This window comes from Phoca vitulina, unplaced genomic scaffold (genome assembly GCF_004348235.1).
Source record: "Phoca vitulina isolate PV1807 unplaced genomic scaffold, GSC_HSeal_1.0 scaffold40, whole genome shotgun sequence".
NCBI lineage: Eukaryota > Metazoa > Chordata > Mammalia > Carnivora > Phocidae > Phoca > Phoca vitulina.
Genome location: NW_022589743.1, coordinates 20343124 through 20357077, shown reverse-complemented (window position 1 = coordinate 20357077; position 13954 = coordinate 20343124). Strand labels below are relative to the sequence as shown.

The following is a 13954-nucleotide window of genomic DNA, read 5'->3' as shown; positions in this document are numbered from 1 at the left end:
CAGAGACAGATAGTTACAGAGACAGCGAGAGAGAGCACAAGCTGGGAGGAGGGGGAGGAGAGGGAGAAGCAGGCTTCCCGCTGAGCAGGGAGCCTGACATGGGGCTCGATCCCAGCACCCTGGGATCATGACCCGACCCGAAGGCAGACGCTTAACCGACTGAACCACCCAGGCGCCCCGGTCTTTTTTTTTTTTCTCTCTCTTTAAATAGACACTTTATTATATCCACAGGTGATAAAATCCCAGAGCTACTGTTAGGCACATAAATACAGACCCTGCTAAATATTTAATGTTATCGAGCTTGTGCGACTCCAGCATGGTTCTGAGGCCAGTGACCTCAGTGTCTATCTTCCTGTTTGTTTGGGTGACAGCCCGATCTTGCTGGGCATGCCATGACACCATTTCTGTCCTCATTTCCAGCAGCTTCCTTTCATTCAATGAATACAATTCTTGCACTGTGCTCTTTTCTAGATTGAAGTCTAATTTGGTATCTGTTTGGACTTTGATTATTTCATCCATTACTTGTTTTAACTGATGTAATTTAAGGTTTATTTTCTCATTTTCTGCTCTGAGGGCTGAAAATTCACTCTTCTCCAAAATAATACCTTTTTTCACATTAGCAATCTGAGGCATTATTTGCTGAACAGCGATCTCCTGCTGCATCTTGGTGACCATATCCTTGTAGACAATATCCATGTTGGTGTCCATGATCTTGACCAATGCAGAGGCAGTGATTCCCGCTTGCTGGGTTGGGAACCCATTTTCTTCGAGTAAACACACTAAGGCATGGGTGTCAAAGTAGAGCTTCTTGTTCCCACAAGAGGTGAGATCTCTCCTTTTGTGCTCCAGATCTCTCCTATGCTCCAGCTGCAGGCTCCCAGCAGAAGGGCTTAGGTCCGTCCTGGAGGAAGCAAGGGCAGCCACTTGGCTGTGGCACAGGAGGAGGGCAGGCGCCCCAGTCTTATCTTTCCTTGTTCCATATTGCCCTTCTTCTAAATTTGGATAGTGAGTCAACAATCCCCCGCCCAGCTCCCCCAATTCATTAAATAATGAAGTTAGCAGTATCTGTTGATACGAACTGCCTAGTACGTTCCGGGGCTGGGCAGTGGAAGTCCAGTGATGAGCAAGAATGGCCCAGAGAGCTGCGCCATGAAGTCCCAGCAGCTATAGTGTATGATAGGTGAGCTTGGAGATGAATATCAGTGCTGGGGGGACACAGAGCAGGAGCCACTCAGCCTAACTTAGAGGCTTAGACAAGGCTCCTCTGAGGAAGTGTTGGCTGGGGCCCAAGGCTGAGGAGGAGCCAGTGTGGGGACTGGGGGGTGGGGGTGGCAGAGCGCTCGAGGAGGAGGAAACAACCCGCGCAAGAGCAAGGAGATTGAGAGGAGTGTGCTTGTCAGTAGGGCACTGAGGAGGCTGGAGAAAGAGGAGGATGAGGCCCTCCCAAGCCGGGCTGAAGACTTTGGATACAGGCTTAGAGCAGAGGGAGACACTGAGGGGGGTCTAAGCTGGGGCACAGCATGCTCCGACTCGCGCTGCTGGAACTCTCTGGGGCTGAAGTGTGAAGGGTGGGGCTATAGACCCCGTGTTTGTGTCTCTCCCCCTAATTCATATGATGGAATCCTAACCCCCAAGGTGATGGTATCAGGAGGTAGGGCCTTAGCGGGGTGACGAGGTCCTCAGGGCTCTGGGATTCGTGCCTTCGCCCCTTTCACCACTGAGAGTGAGAGTATGCAGTGAGGGTACGGTCCTCCACGAACCGGGACCGTAGTATTTTGTTAGAGCGGCCCGAGCGGACTTGAGACAGATGGGTTGAGGGGGCAGGACACCTGACATGTGGTCCAAGGGGAGATGTTGGGGGCCTGAACCCAAAGGAGAGACAAAGGGACGGAGAGAAGTGGGCTGGTTCCCGGGTTGTTTCAAAGGCCAAATAGTGATGGGGAGGACGTTGGCGAAGAGGGCTGGGGAGAAATCAAAGGGCAGTTGGGAGAACTATGTGGCTATTCCCTGGAAAGATCTGGACAGGGAAAGGCAGGATGGGCATTCACATTCTCCTCTTCCTGCCACCACTAAGGAGAGCTCCAGCTCCTGGGCTTTCCGGGTGGAACAGGAGAAGTGCTGAGGCCCCAGCTGGGTTGCCATGGAAGGCACTCGAGTTGGGAGGGAGGCAAGAGGGAGACTGGCAGCAGGCGCCCCTCATGCAAGAACAGAAAGACAGAAAGACAGAAGGACAGAGACACTTGAGGAAGTGGGCCTTTAAAAGCGTTGGTACATGATTCGAGTAATTCCCTGTGCTTGATTCCTAGGGTGGCTCTACCAGGTAGATCGCCACAAATTTGATGGCTTAAAAAGACCAAAATTCATTCTCTCACAGTTGTGGAGGCCAGAAGTCCGAAATCAAGGTGCTGGCGGGGTGCTCTGAAGGCTCCAGGGAGAATGCTTGCCTCTCCCAGCCTCTGGGCTCTCCAGTGATCCCTTGGCTGGTGGCTGCATCACCCCAGTCACTGTCTCCACACAGCCCCGCCTTCTCCCTGCAGATCTCTCCTCTGTGACTCTCTTATAAGGACACTTGCTGTTGGTTTTAGGGTCCACCTGGATAATCCAGAATGATCTCCTCTTTAGATGCTTAATTACATCTGCAAAGACCCTTTTTCCAAATCAGGTCACATTCACAGGTTCTGGGGCTTAGAATGCAGACATATCTTGGTGGTTGGTGGGGGGCAACTATCCATTTAATCCATACCTTCCCTTTCAGCATTTTCCCAAGGAACAGCAGTGAAGATTTCAACGACTTAATTATTTTTTATAACAGCTTTATTGAGATCTAATTCACATACCATACACTTCAACACGTTAAAGTCTACAATTCAATGGATTTTAGTATATTCAGAGTTGTGCAGCCGTCACCACAATTTTAGAACATTCTTCCCATCCCCCAAATGTTTTTTTTTAATTTATTTTTTTTAAGATTTTATTTATTTGACAGAGAGAGAGAGAGAGAGAGAGCGCGTGCGCGTGCGCGCAGGAGTGGGGGTAGGGGCAGAGGGAGAGGGAGAAGCAGACTCCCCGCTGAGCAGGGAGCCCAATGCGGGGCTCAATCCCAGGAACCTGAGACCATGACCTTCATTGAGGGCAGATGCCTAACCGACTGAGCCACCCAGGTGCCCCTAAGCATTCTTTATATATTCTAGATACAAGCCTGTTATCAGATAAATGATTTGCAAATATTTTCTCCTATTCTCTGTGTTGTCTTTATTCTCTTGATAGTGTCTTTCGAAAAACAAAAGTTTTTGATTGTGATGACATCCAGTTTATCCCGTTTCCTTTGATTGTGTTTTTGTAGTCACATCTAACCAATGACAAACCCAAGGTCATACACATTTACCCTATGTTTTCTTCTACGAGTTTTACAATTTTACTTCTTATATTTAATTTTTTTTAGAGTAAGCTTTATGCACAATGTGGGGCTTGAACTCCTGACCCTGAGATCAAGAGTCATGTGCTCGGGGCGCCTGGGTGGCTCAGTTGGTTGGGCGACTGCCTTCGGCTCAGGTCGTGATCCTGGAGTCCTGGGATCGAGTCCCGCATCGGGCTCCCTGCTCGGCGGGGAGTCTGCTTCTCCCTCTGACCCTCCCCCTCTCATGTGCTCTCTCTCTCTCTCTCTCTCAAGTAAATAAATAAAATCTTAAAAAATAAAAAAATAAAAAAAAGATCCTTGATGACCCTCAAAATTTAAAAAAAAAAAAAAAAAAAGAGTCATGTGCTCTTCCCACAGAGCCAGCCGAGTGCCCCTATTCAATTATTTGTTATGCCTACTCATTGTTTTGAGTATGACACCTGAAAAGGGCCCACAGGTGGCCAGCTAAGTGAGCTGTGGTCTTGAGAAGGGCCTGTATGGGCTTCGAAGAAGAGCTTCCTTATGCCTTTCTTCCCCCTTCCCATCCTCATTCCTGGTGGTCCACACTGCGGGGTACTGTCATCTGAGGGTGGAGTGCTCCTCATGGAAGGGGGTCCTCTGACACAGTTGAGAGGCCTGTTACAGACCTGCAGGGGTGGACACAAGCTATAGATCCAAACTGCAGGGAAAGAGCCGAGGACCAGAGGAGCTGGTTCTCCAGAACCCACCCCAAACTCAGGGAGCCAGAGCGCATTGCCAGTGAGATGGAATGTGTGGTCAAAACAAAAGAATCCACCCACCAGAATATCTGGACACAGACAGACAGATAATGCCAAGCAGCCATGAGAATGTGGAGCAACTAGAACTCTCACACACTGCTGCTGGGAGTGAAATGGTCACAGCTACTTTGGAAAATGGCAAGTCTCAGGGCGCCTGGGTGGCTCAGTCAGTTGGGTGTCTGCCTTCGGCTCGGGTCATGATCCCAGGGTCCCGGGATTGAGTCCCGCCTCGGGCTCCCTGCTCAGTGGGGAGTCTGCTTCTCCCTCTACCCCTCCCCCCTGCTCATGATCTCTCTCTCTCTCTCAAATAAATAAAATCTTAAAAAAAAGTGGCAAGTCTCTACAAAAATAGAGTATACGCCTCGCCTACAACTTAGCTATTCCCACCCAGATAGATGAGGTGCGCACATGTTCCCCAAGATGTGTACAAGAATGCTCATGAAAACACCAGTCTGGGGGCGCCTGGGTGGCTCAGTCAGTTAAATGGCCTACTCTTGGTATTTGGCCCAGGTCATGATCTCAGGGTTGTGAGGTCAAGCCCCGTGTTGGGCTCCATTCTGGGAGTGAGGCCTGCTTAAGGTTCTCTCTCTCCAGGGCACCTGGATGGCTCAGTTGGTTAAGCGTCTGCCTTCGGCTCAGGTCATGATCCCAGGGTCCTGGGATTGAGTCCCACATCGGGCTCCCTGCTCGGCGGAGAGTCTGCTTCTCCCTTTCCCTCTGCCCCTCCCCCCTGCTTGTGCTCTTTCTCTCTCACTCACTCTCTCTCTCAAATAAGTAAATAAAATCTTAAAATAAAAAAAAAGACTTTCTCACCCCTTCTGCCCCCCCTTGCCCCCCCCCCCCCCCTTAAAAAAAAAAAAAAAAGCACTAGTCCGAATAACCCAAACCTGGAAGCAACCCAAATGTCCATCAGCAGCAGAATGAATAAATAAATCGTGGAGTATTATATCATGAAATTTTATATAGCAATGAGGATGAATAAACCACAACCTCAGGCACCTGGGTGGTTCAGTTGGTTAAGCGACTGCCTTCGGCTCAGGTCATGATCCTGGAGTCCTGGGATCGAGTCCCACATTGGCCTCCCAGCTCAGCGGGGAGCCTGCTTCTCCCTCTGACCCTCTTCCCTCTCATGCTGTTTCTCTCTCGCTTGCTAATAAATAAATAAAATCTTAAAAAAAACAACACACAACCTCAATAAATCTCATAAACACAGCATTAAGTAAAAGAAGTCAGACTCAAAAGAGCATATATTATATTATCATATTTATAGAAATTAAAAGGCAGGAAAACTCATGGTGACAAGAGCCAGAATAATGGCCACCCCCAGGGAGAGTAGTGACTGGCAACAGGGTTATTTACACTTTCTTTCTTGATCTGGGTGCTGCTTACATGGATGTGTTCACTTTGAAAATTCACCCAAATGTACACTATTTGTCTTTTTGGGCATATATGTTAGATCATAAAATTTACAACAAAAATCCCAGGAGCTGAAGCTGGGTGTGACATGGTGGCCAGGGGTGGGGTGGGGTGACTGTCACGTACAGCCGGCCCAGGCCCAGGGTTCCTCTTTTTTAGTTGTTAGGTTTTTTTTTTAAATTTTAAGTTTTTTTTTTTTTTCCCCAAAGTAAGCTCTATGCCCAATGTGGGGCTTGAACTCACAAGGCTGAAATCAGGAGTCGCGTGCTCTACCGAGTGAGCCAGCCAGATGCCCCCAGGATTCCTCTTAAGTGTGGTGGACACATCCAAGCGGACAGGGCTGGGCGTTTCCAGCGGCAGAACCCTGCTGAGCAAATGTGTGGAAGGCGAAGAGCAAATTAATGAATCAGTCTCTTCCTTCCTACTTTCTCTCCTGCCTTCCTTCATTTATTCATTCTTTCTTCTATTACAGTTTCAGGACCCATTTATGGAGTACCCACATCAGCTGAGCCCTAAGTACACAAAGCTAAGTAATTTACAATCCCTGCCCTCAAGGAGTTCATGGTCCGGTGGGGGAAGCAGATCCTAAAAGAAATCAGTGCAACCCAGAGGGAAGATGCCCTGATAGGTGTCCATCCAGACAGCGTGGCCAGATTAGGCTGGTTGGGGAATCAGGACAGGTAACTCTCAATGGAGGTGATGCAGGACCAGGGACCTCCAGCAAGTGCCAATGGGGCAGATTACAGAGGGAGGGTGTCCTGGACAAGAGCACAGCCAGCCTGGCTCCCCTCCTCTTAGAGCTAAGTAGATAGGATTAGGAGGTGAGTATGAAAAATGGTGGGGGGGGGGCGGTCAAGAATCAAAAAGGAGGGGCCTGGAAATGACTCCATGGTTTTGGATGATACGGACGACTGTGCTCCTTACTGCTGGCTAAATAGGAATCCGAAACGATCCTAGTAGCAAGAGGCTGAGATGATTTTCCAAGGAGTCAGTGTCTTACAGTCTTGCCTGTGAAGTGCACAGGTGGCCTGCTCGGGGGTCCAGGCAAACAAAGCAAATATGCAAATCTGGCTAGGTGTGAGGCAGTAGGGAGCGGCGGGCTCTGGAGACATTGACTCTCCTGACCTGCCCACAGGTATTCAGATTTTGTTGTGTTCAAAATGTGGTGCAGGCCTGACAGAACAATCTGGTCCCGGAGTCCCCTCTAGCACTTGGCTGCCAGTCTGCAGACTCTGGACAAACTTTCCTCCAAGGTGTCTCCAGATATAATGAGTGATTTCTGTAATTTAGTGTGTGGGTGATGAGGGCGTTGCTCAAGATCTGCGGTCCCATGAGGTGAAGTGTCCTCTGAGTTCCCTTCTCTCCTGAGAGGATCTCTCAGTGGACAGGGCTGCCCCATGAGCCTTTTCATAACTTTCCGTGACTCTCAGGGGCAGAATTCAGAGAGATTGGTTTTTTACAGTGGAAAAACACTGGCAATCGTAAGAGATCTTGATCCGGTTCTGGAAAATCCCAAAGGCCAAGAGCCCTGGAGGCCCAGATGTCCCATGACCAGGACAGGAAGACTTTTAGAGTATGCAGGACAAGGCACCTTCTTCTCTGGGAAGACCTACTATGTGCCAAGTAGTGGGCTGGTCCCTAAGCTCACTGCATTCACATAATGGTATCTTGGGATATTTGTTTTTATTATCCCTCTTTCACAGAGGGGAAAACCAAGGGGCAGAGAAGTGACTTGCCCAAGGCTGCACCATGGCAAGTGTCAGCACCACTGTAGCCGGAGACCTAAGCAACTGGAGAAGGGTCTAAGACAACCATATCTTTGAGGATCTGCTATTTATTCGGGTACTTTCTGAGCACCTGCCAGCCAATGCTGTAGGCTCTGTGGACACAACAGTGAACAAAACAGACAGCAGTCTCAGCCCTCATCCAGCTGACATTCCAAAGGGGGAAACAGACAGTGAGCAGATAAACAACTAAGTCAGGCAATAGCTGGGGAAACGTGGAGTACAGTGGAAGAACATAAATCAGGGAAGATAGGTGGGGCGTGTAGGAGGTGTGAGGGTTGCTGGGTTAAATGGGAGGGATGAGGCCAGACCCCACTGAGAAGGTGACACCTGAGGAACTGAGCCCTGGCTGCTTCTGAGGGAAGGGTCTCGGATGAAGGGAACAGCAGAGGCGCTAAAGGGGAGACGGTCTGATGTGTGGCAGAGGCCAGTGTGGCTGGAGCAGAGGGGTGAGGGGTGGAGGGGACAGGTGAGGTTCGCGAGGGCATGAAGGCGGGAGAGCTGGGGGTCAGGTGGTGCAGGGCCCTGCAGGCCACTACGGAGACTGGCTCTTACTCTGAGGCAGTGGGGGCCATTGCAGGAGTCTGAGAAAAGGAGTGACATGACCTTTACCCGCTTTGAACGGGATCGCTCTGGCTGCCGTGTAGGGAGACACTACAGGGCAGGGGCGGGGTCACCGGTCGGGAGGCAATGACAGTGACCTGGGCGGGAGAGAATGGGGTGCAGCCCCGGGGGCAGCAGCAGAGGTGGTGAGACGCAGGTGGACCCCACATCTGTTTGCAAGCAGAGCGAGCAGGATTTGCTGGTGGATGGGCCATGGCAAATGAGACAAAGGGAAGAGGAGTGATGATATCCGAGTTCGGGACTGAGTTACCAGAAGGACAGAGTTGCCACTTCTGAGATGGGAAAAAGGATGCAAGGAGAAGGTCTGGGGAAATTCAGAAGTTCAGCGTTGGGCGCAGTAGTTGGGGATGCCGCTTGGGTTTCCAAAGTGGGGATGCTTAGGCAGCGTGTGGCTGGGACTCTGGGGAAGAGTCAGCAGGTGGGAGGCTGTCTGTGAACTTGAAGAGGTCTCCAACTGGTTGGGAAGGCAGGGCACCCTGGTAAAGCTCCTGGGACCTCTTGATTTCAGTAGCACCCTGGCGTCCCTCGTAGTAGCCAGCTTCCAAGAGACCCCCAATGCCCCCCACTTCCTGATATTCACGCTCTTACAAGGGCCTCTCTCACACAGGACGGAGCTGAGCGACAAGTAAGAGATTGCAGACATGGTGGTTCCTGATGACCAAGGCTTCTGCCTCGCTTTCTCTTGGGTCGCCTGCCCTGGGAGCCGTACACTGACACGTCATGAGGTCACTCAAGCAGCCCAAGGGAGAGGTCCACGGGGCAAGGAGCGGAGGGCTCCAGGGGACCGCCATGAGAGTGGCCCACCGCGGAAGTTGGTCTTCCAGCCCCGGCCAAGCCTTCGGCTGACTGCAAGCCCGGCTGACACCTTGACTGTAACCTCATGAGAGACGGAGACAGCATCACCCAGCGGACTCACTGCCACATTCCTGACCCACAGAAACAGTGTGACATAATAAATTTATGTTGTTTTAACCTGCTAGGTTTAGGAGTAATTTGTTACACAGCAATAGATAACTAATATAAACTTTTTTTTTTTAATGCCCAGGAAGGCAGAGCAGGTCCTTCTGTAGCTTACATATTATCTCTTATTTGCTGACTGACCCTGATTGGGGGTGGGGGGAGGACAGCTGCCCAGCCTGCCACCGTTCTGACTTCTTGGGATCCTCCTGCAGCTTCTCAGACTCCTGGGGAGGCTGTGTGCTCAGCATCTCCACAAAGAAGGCAGAGAAAAAAGCAGGCTCCTGCTGAGCAAGGAGCCCAATGCAGGGCTCAATCCCAGGACCCTGGAATCATGACCTGAGCTGAAGGTAGATGCTTAACCGACTGAGCCCCCCAGGTGTCCCTTGCAAATCCCTTTATAGAGAGTGGTTCTGCTCCTTTGATACAAGTCTGCGAGCCTCGGAGGGTGCAGAGGCAGACCTCAGGCACAATCAGGTTTGGTGAAGATGAGCACGCGGGTCCAGGTGGCCCTTGCTCCCAATCTGGTCATGGTGTCTGGCCTGAACTCTGCCTAGGAGAAGCATCAGGCCTCGCTCCCCCAGTGGAGAGTGTCAGGACACCAGAGTCCACTGGCAATGGCTTTGGCGTCCTTAGACCTGGGTCTGGAATCCCCGTTCAGCAGTTCTGGCTCTGTGTCCTTGAGTCACTTCACCGGCTGACTTCCATTTCCTAAGCTGTCACATGGTGGTTTCACACTGACCTAAGCGGACCCCTGACACTGGATAAGCTGTGTGAGTCCTTGGCACTAGGGGCCACCCATTAAGTAGTGGTGATTATTATGATGGGACCTCGTGGCTCCAGGCTGGCTGATTGGGGCTTGAAAGGGGAAACCCCAGCGCTTTCCATGTCTCTCTGGCTCCCTTTCATGAATTTAAGTGACTAATATTTATTCCTATCACCCCTTCCGGGCTGTTAAAAGAACACAAATAGGAGTTTTTGCATGTAAATGTCTTAAAAGATGCTACCACAAAGGAGGGGTCTGCAGTGATGACAGTTGGATGGGTGGTTTTCAATATCTTCCACTTCTTTGTGAAGGAGAACCATCCTTCATAGTCCCCAAGCCTTGAATTCACTGGTGTGGTCAGAGGAAGTGGGGGCCAGAACTGGGAGGGGCGGAGTCTGGCAGAGAAGTTTTCAGAAGAAGAGCAGGAGGTTTAGGAAGGGAAGGCTTGATCTAGCTGCAGTCTCCGTATCTATTTATGCATCTATCTATTTACATAGGTCTGTTTTAATCCATCCACATTTCTAGTGATTTAGTAAACATTTACCTAGCGCTCACTATTTAACTCTCCCAGCAACCCTGCAAAGCCACTGTCATTGTCCTCGTCCCGAGGTTAGAAAACTGTGACTCAGAGACTTCTCAATGTCACAAAACAAGCCAATGGGAGAGGGAGCAGGGGTTCTGAGTCTGGGGAGATGTCGGAGCCCACCGCCTCCCACCACTGCTGGCGTGCTAGAAATAGAGGTGGGGCTCAGTGGTGGAAACACTCAACTGGTTTGGAAAGCGAAAGCTAAGTTGTGACCTTCAGCGTTCCCGGTTTGCAATGTTCTTCCACATCTAGGAAAGGCTACAGGACTTGCCAGCTGTAGTTGAAGAAACCCCTTCCCACTTTCCCCATTTTAAAAGGGAATCGACTGGGAGTGGAGAAGTTAAGAGAGTTGCCCAAGATCCCACTTGACTCTTTCAACATTCAACATTCTTTTCAAGAATGACCTCATCTCTCTCCAAGAGGGCAAAGCCTGGCCCCTGGGCTGAAGCAAGACAGAGAGAATGGAGGTTCTTTAAGCTCTTACTATGTGCTAGACATTGTGAACACATCATCTTGCAGCAACTCTGAGTAGTAAATATTTTCATTCTCAGTTTATAGCTGAAGAAACTGAGTTTCAGAGAAGTAAGAGGATTTGCTGAGGAAGTGGTGGAGGTGGGATTTGAACCCAGATCTGGCAACTCCAGACTCTTGGAGGCTCCCTCCACTACACTTCACTGTCTCATCAAGGGCAGCCAGGTCACGAGGTGGAAGGGCAAGGTTAGGTCAGAGCTATCCTGCCCCTCAGGAAGAAGAGTAAATCAGCCAGGAATAATTCATGGCAAACTCCATTCCCCATGAGCGTCTATTCCCAAGGCATCATGGTGGCAGAACCAGTACTGGGTGGTCTCAGAAATGCCCTCTACTTCTTTTTCTTTTCTTTTCTTTCTTTCTTTCCTTTCTTTTCTTCCTTCCTTCCTTCCTTTTTTAAGTACGCTCCACGCCCAACATGGGGCTTCACGCCCAACATGGGGCTTGAACTCACAACCCTGAGATCAAGAGTCGCATGCAGAGCCACGCAGGCACCCCTCTGCTTCACTATTTCTGCTTCAGAGCAGCAACCTTGAGGTCCACTTAGCCCAAGCTCTCATCCGATGGTGGACGCCCATTATATTATCCCCCAGAGGTAGTTCAACCCCTGCATGAGCACTTCCACAGACAGCAAGCCCACTCCCCACTAAGAGAGCCCTGACAGGGCTACCCTTCCGAGCTGTGTTGGCCCAAGCCCTCCAAACCCCCATCAGTCTATTGACAGAAATATGGCCACATATAACAGGAATTGGCTTTCTCTGGCTCTGTCCCCAACAGTTCCTGTAGATGTTCCTGGGAATGCCCTGCAGATGTCTCCCAGGTGCTCTGCCTTAGGAGGTATGCTTCCCAGAACTAAACCACCCACATTAAAAATGCTGACTTTTTAAAAAACCAAATCCTCAGTGTCTGTAGGAGGTATGAAGCCAAACTTTCAAGAAGCCACCATTGACAGACAGTGCTGATGTTCCTTCTGGCATGTTCATGAAACTGTCCACTCTTAAGCAGTGCTCCTGGGACTCAAGTGTGAGCATCAAGGATCTTCTCCTCTGAATCACCCTCTTCTCGCCCTGTCCGCAAACCTCTTTTATCCTCTTCAACTCTCTTTCCTTAGGATGACTTCTTCCCAGGGAGCCCTCTATCCCTTGTGCAAATAGACCCTCAAGAATCTTCCCCTCGGTTCCTCCAGACCTGCCCTGACAGTCTAAATCCTAAAGTAAAATCAGCCTAGGCAATAATAATAGCTAACATTCATTCATTCGACAAGTGTTTACTGGGCTCCTACTTTGTACCAGATAGTGCTCTAGGTGCTAGAGATACAGCAGTGCACAAAGAAAGACAATGGAGGAGTCCCTGCCTTCCTGGAGCCCACATTCTGGAAGGCCGTAGGCGCTTATCAGCCCCCACGCACTGCTACAAGCCCGTTCCATGTATGAGCTCATCTAATTCCAGGAAACTGAGGCACCAAGAGGTAGGTAACTTGCTGAGTAATAGCAATAACCACCACTTACTGAGTCCTTTCACCATGTCAGATGCTGGGCCCTGCAGGTCGCATTCAGCATGGAAGGAAGTGAAGAGGTGTGAGGTAGGACAGGTGTGGTGTGAGTCCCAGCTCACTGTGTGGCCTTCGCATGACTCCTTCTGTGTTTCCTAAAGGAAGGCGCCCTTGGATGGCCCTGGGTCTTGTGAAATAACCTGAAATACCTGGACTGGAGTGAGTTTCCCTGCCTCTCTGGAACCTGGAGGGAAAGCAGAGGGGAGCGTATGGGTCCAGGCTGCCAGCACCGCGTGCAGAGGAGATGGGGAGCGCAGGTCGGGGTGAGGGGCACCTGGTGACAAGGTCACTCAGCGCAGGGAATAGGAGCTCCGCCCAAAACAGCAGACTCCACTTGCTTCCCAGGGGGATCCCAAGCTGCCCTCAGCTCTTGCTGGTTACAGGGGCGACCATGTTTCAGGGCCCACAAATAATCAGAATCTAGGGCATACTGTCTGCCAACTTTGTACTGGAAACACCAGTACATGGCGTGGGGGTGGCGAGGAGAATAAAAGTAACACCTGCGGGTCTGTGGGAAACCCAGGAGCCTGGGGGGCGGACAGTGCCGGCTGCGCCGCCTTGCTCAAGGCACACCCCTGCCCCAGGTCTCCGTTTCCCCATCCGTGACCGTCAGCGTCTGGCTCCCGCGAGCCGGAGAAGTGGTGGGGAAGAGCAGGGTCAGAGGCCTTTCCCGGGCCCCCTCCCTCCCAGCGGGCAGGGTGCTGGCTACGCGCGCGGGCGCCGGGAGAAGGCGCTGCGGGCTCTGGCGCCCCCTGCAGGCCGAGAAGGGCCGCGCGGCGCCTGCGCCCCGAGCCGGCCGGGGAGGGCGGGCCACGCTGCGCGGAGGTTTATGTCACCGCGGAGAACGGAAATGACTCACCACTCCTCGGGGCCAAGGGGCGGCTGGGTCGAGTGCGGAGACGCAGCCACAGGAACCAGGGACAATGGCGGGAAGTGAGAGGAATGCGGGACTGGCTGCTGCAACGCTACCCCTCGGCGACCCCGGCTCCGCGGAGGGGCGGGGTGGGGCGGGGTGGGGCGGGGAGAGCAGCCGGCCGGCGCAGGCGCAGACGGGGCGGGGCGGGGCCTGGCGGGAGGACGGGGCGGGGCGCCCCAACCTGAAGAACACCCTGGGCGGCCTTTCCAGCGCCCTAGCCCGACCCCTCGGGGGCTCCCCATTGCCCTCTGGACAGTGCTCAAACTTGACTGAATGTCAGAAAAATCCCAGGGGCTTGTTAAAACCCACGTCCCGGGGCCCCACTCCAGAGGTAGGTCAGAGCTGGGGCAGCATGAATGTGCGTATGTAACAAGCTCCCCCTGGGTGCTGCTGAGGCAGGGGTCCTGGAAGCACTCCTTGAGCCTAGCAGTACGGTAGAACACAGTCCTAGCTGCTTAGCTGGCCTACTGTGATTGGGCATGCTCCAGCCAGCCTCACCTCTCCCCGCTTCCTACCCCCTCCACACGTGTTCTAGCAAGACTCGACTACTTGCATTTTGCTTACATTTTCTTTCCCCTGTGTGTTTGCACAGGCTGTTTCCTGTGCCTGGAGCACCTTCCCCTCACTCCACTGCTTTCCTAACAGGCTG

At 51.8% G+C, this 13954-nt stretch overlaps 1 protein-coding gene and 1 long non-coding RNA gene across 2 annotated transcripts; both read right to left on the bottom strand.

The window, feature by feature from the left end:
- Positions 1–204: 204 nt before the first annotated feature.
- LOC116647710 (mitochondrial calcium uniporter regulator 1-like) lies at positions 205–2758 on the bottom strand. Its single transcript, XM_032429254.1, has 2 exons — positions 2744–2758; positions 205–1164 (listed from the first exon to the last, which is right to left on the bottom strand). The coding sequence occupies exons 1-2, from the start codon at positions 2756–2758 to the stop codon at positions 220–222; spliced, it is 960 nt and encodes a 319-aa protein (XP_032285145.1). The 3' UTR covers positions 205–219.
- A 3087-nt stretch (positions 2759–5845) lies between these two features.
- Positions 5846–13383, bottom strand: LOC116647620. The gene is made up of 3 exons (XR_004302355.1): positions 13249–13383; positions 12346–12573; positions 5846–5956 (listed from the first exon to the last, which is right to left on the bottom strand). It is a non-coding gene; the product is annotated as an uncharacterized LOC116647620 (long non-coding RNA).
- Between the last annotated feature and the right edge of the window lie 571 nt (positions 13384–13954).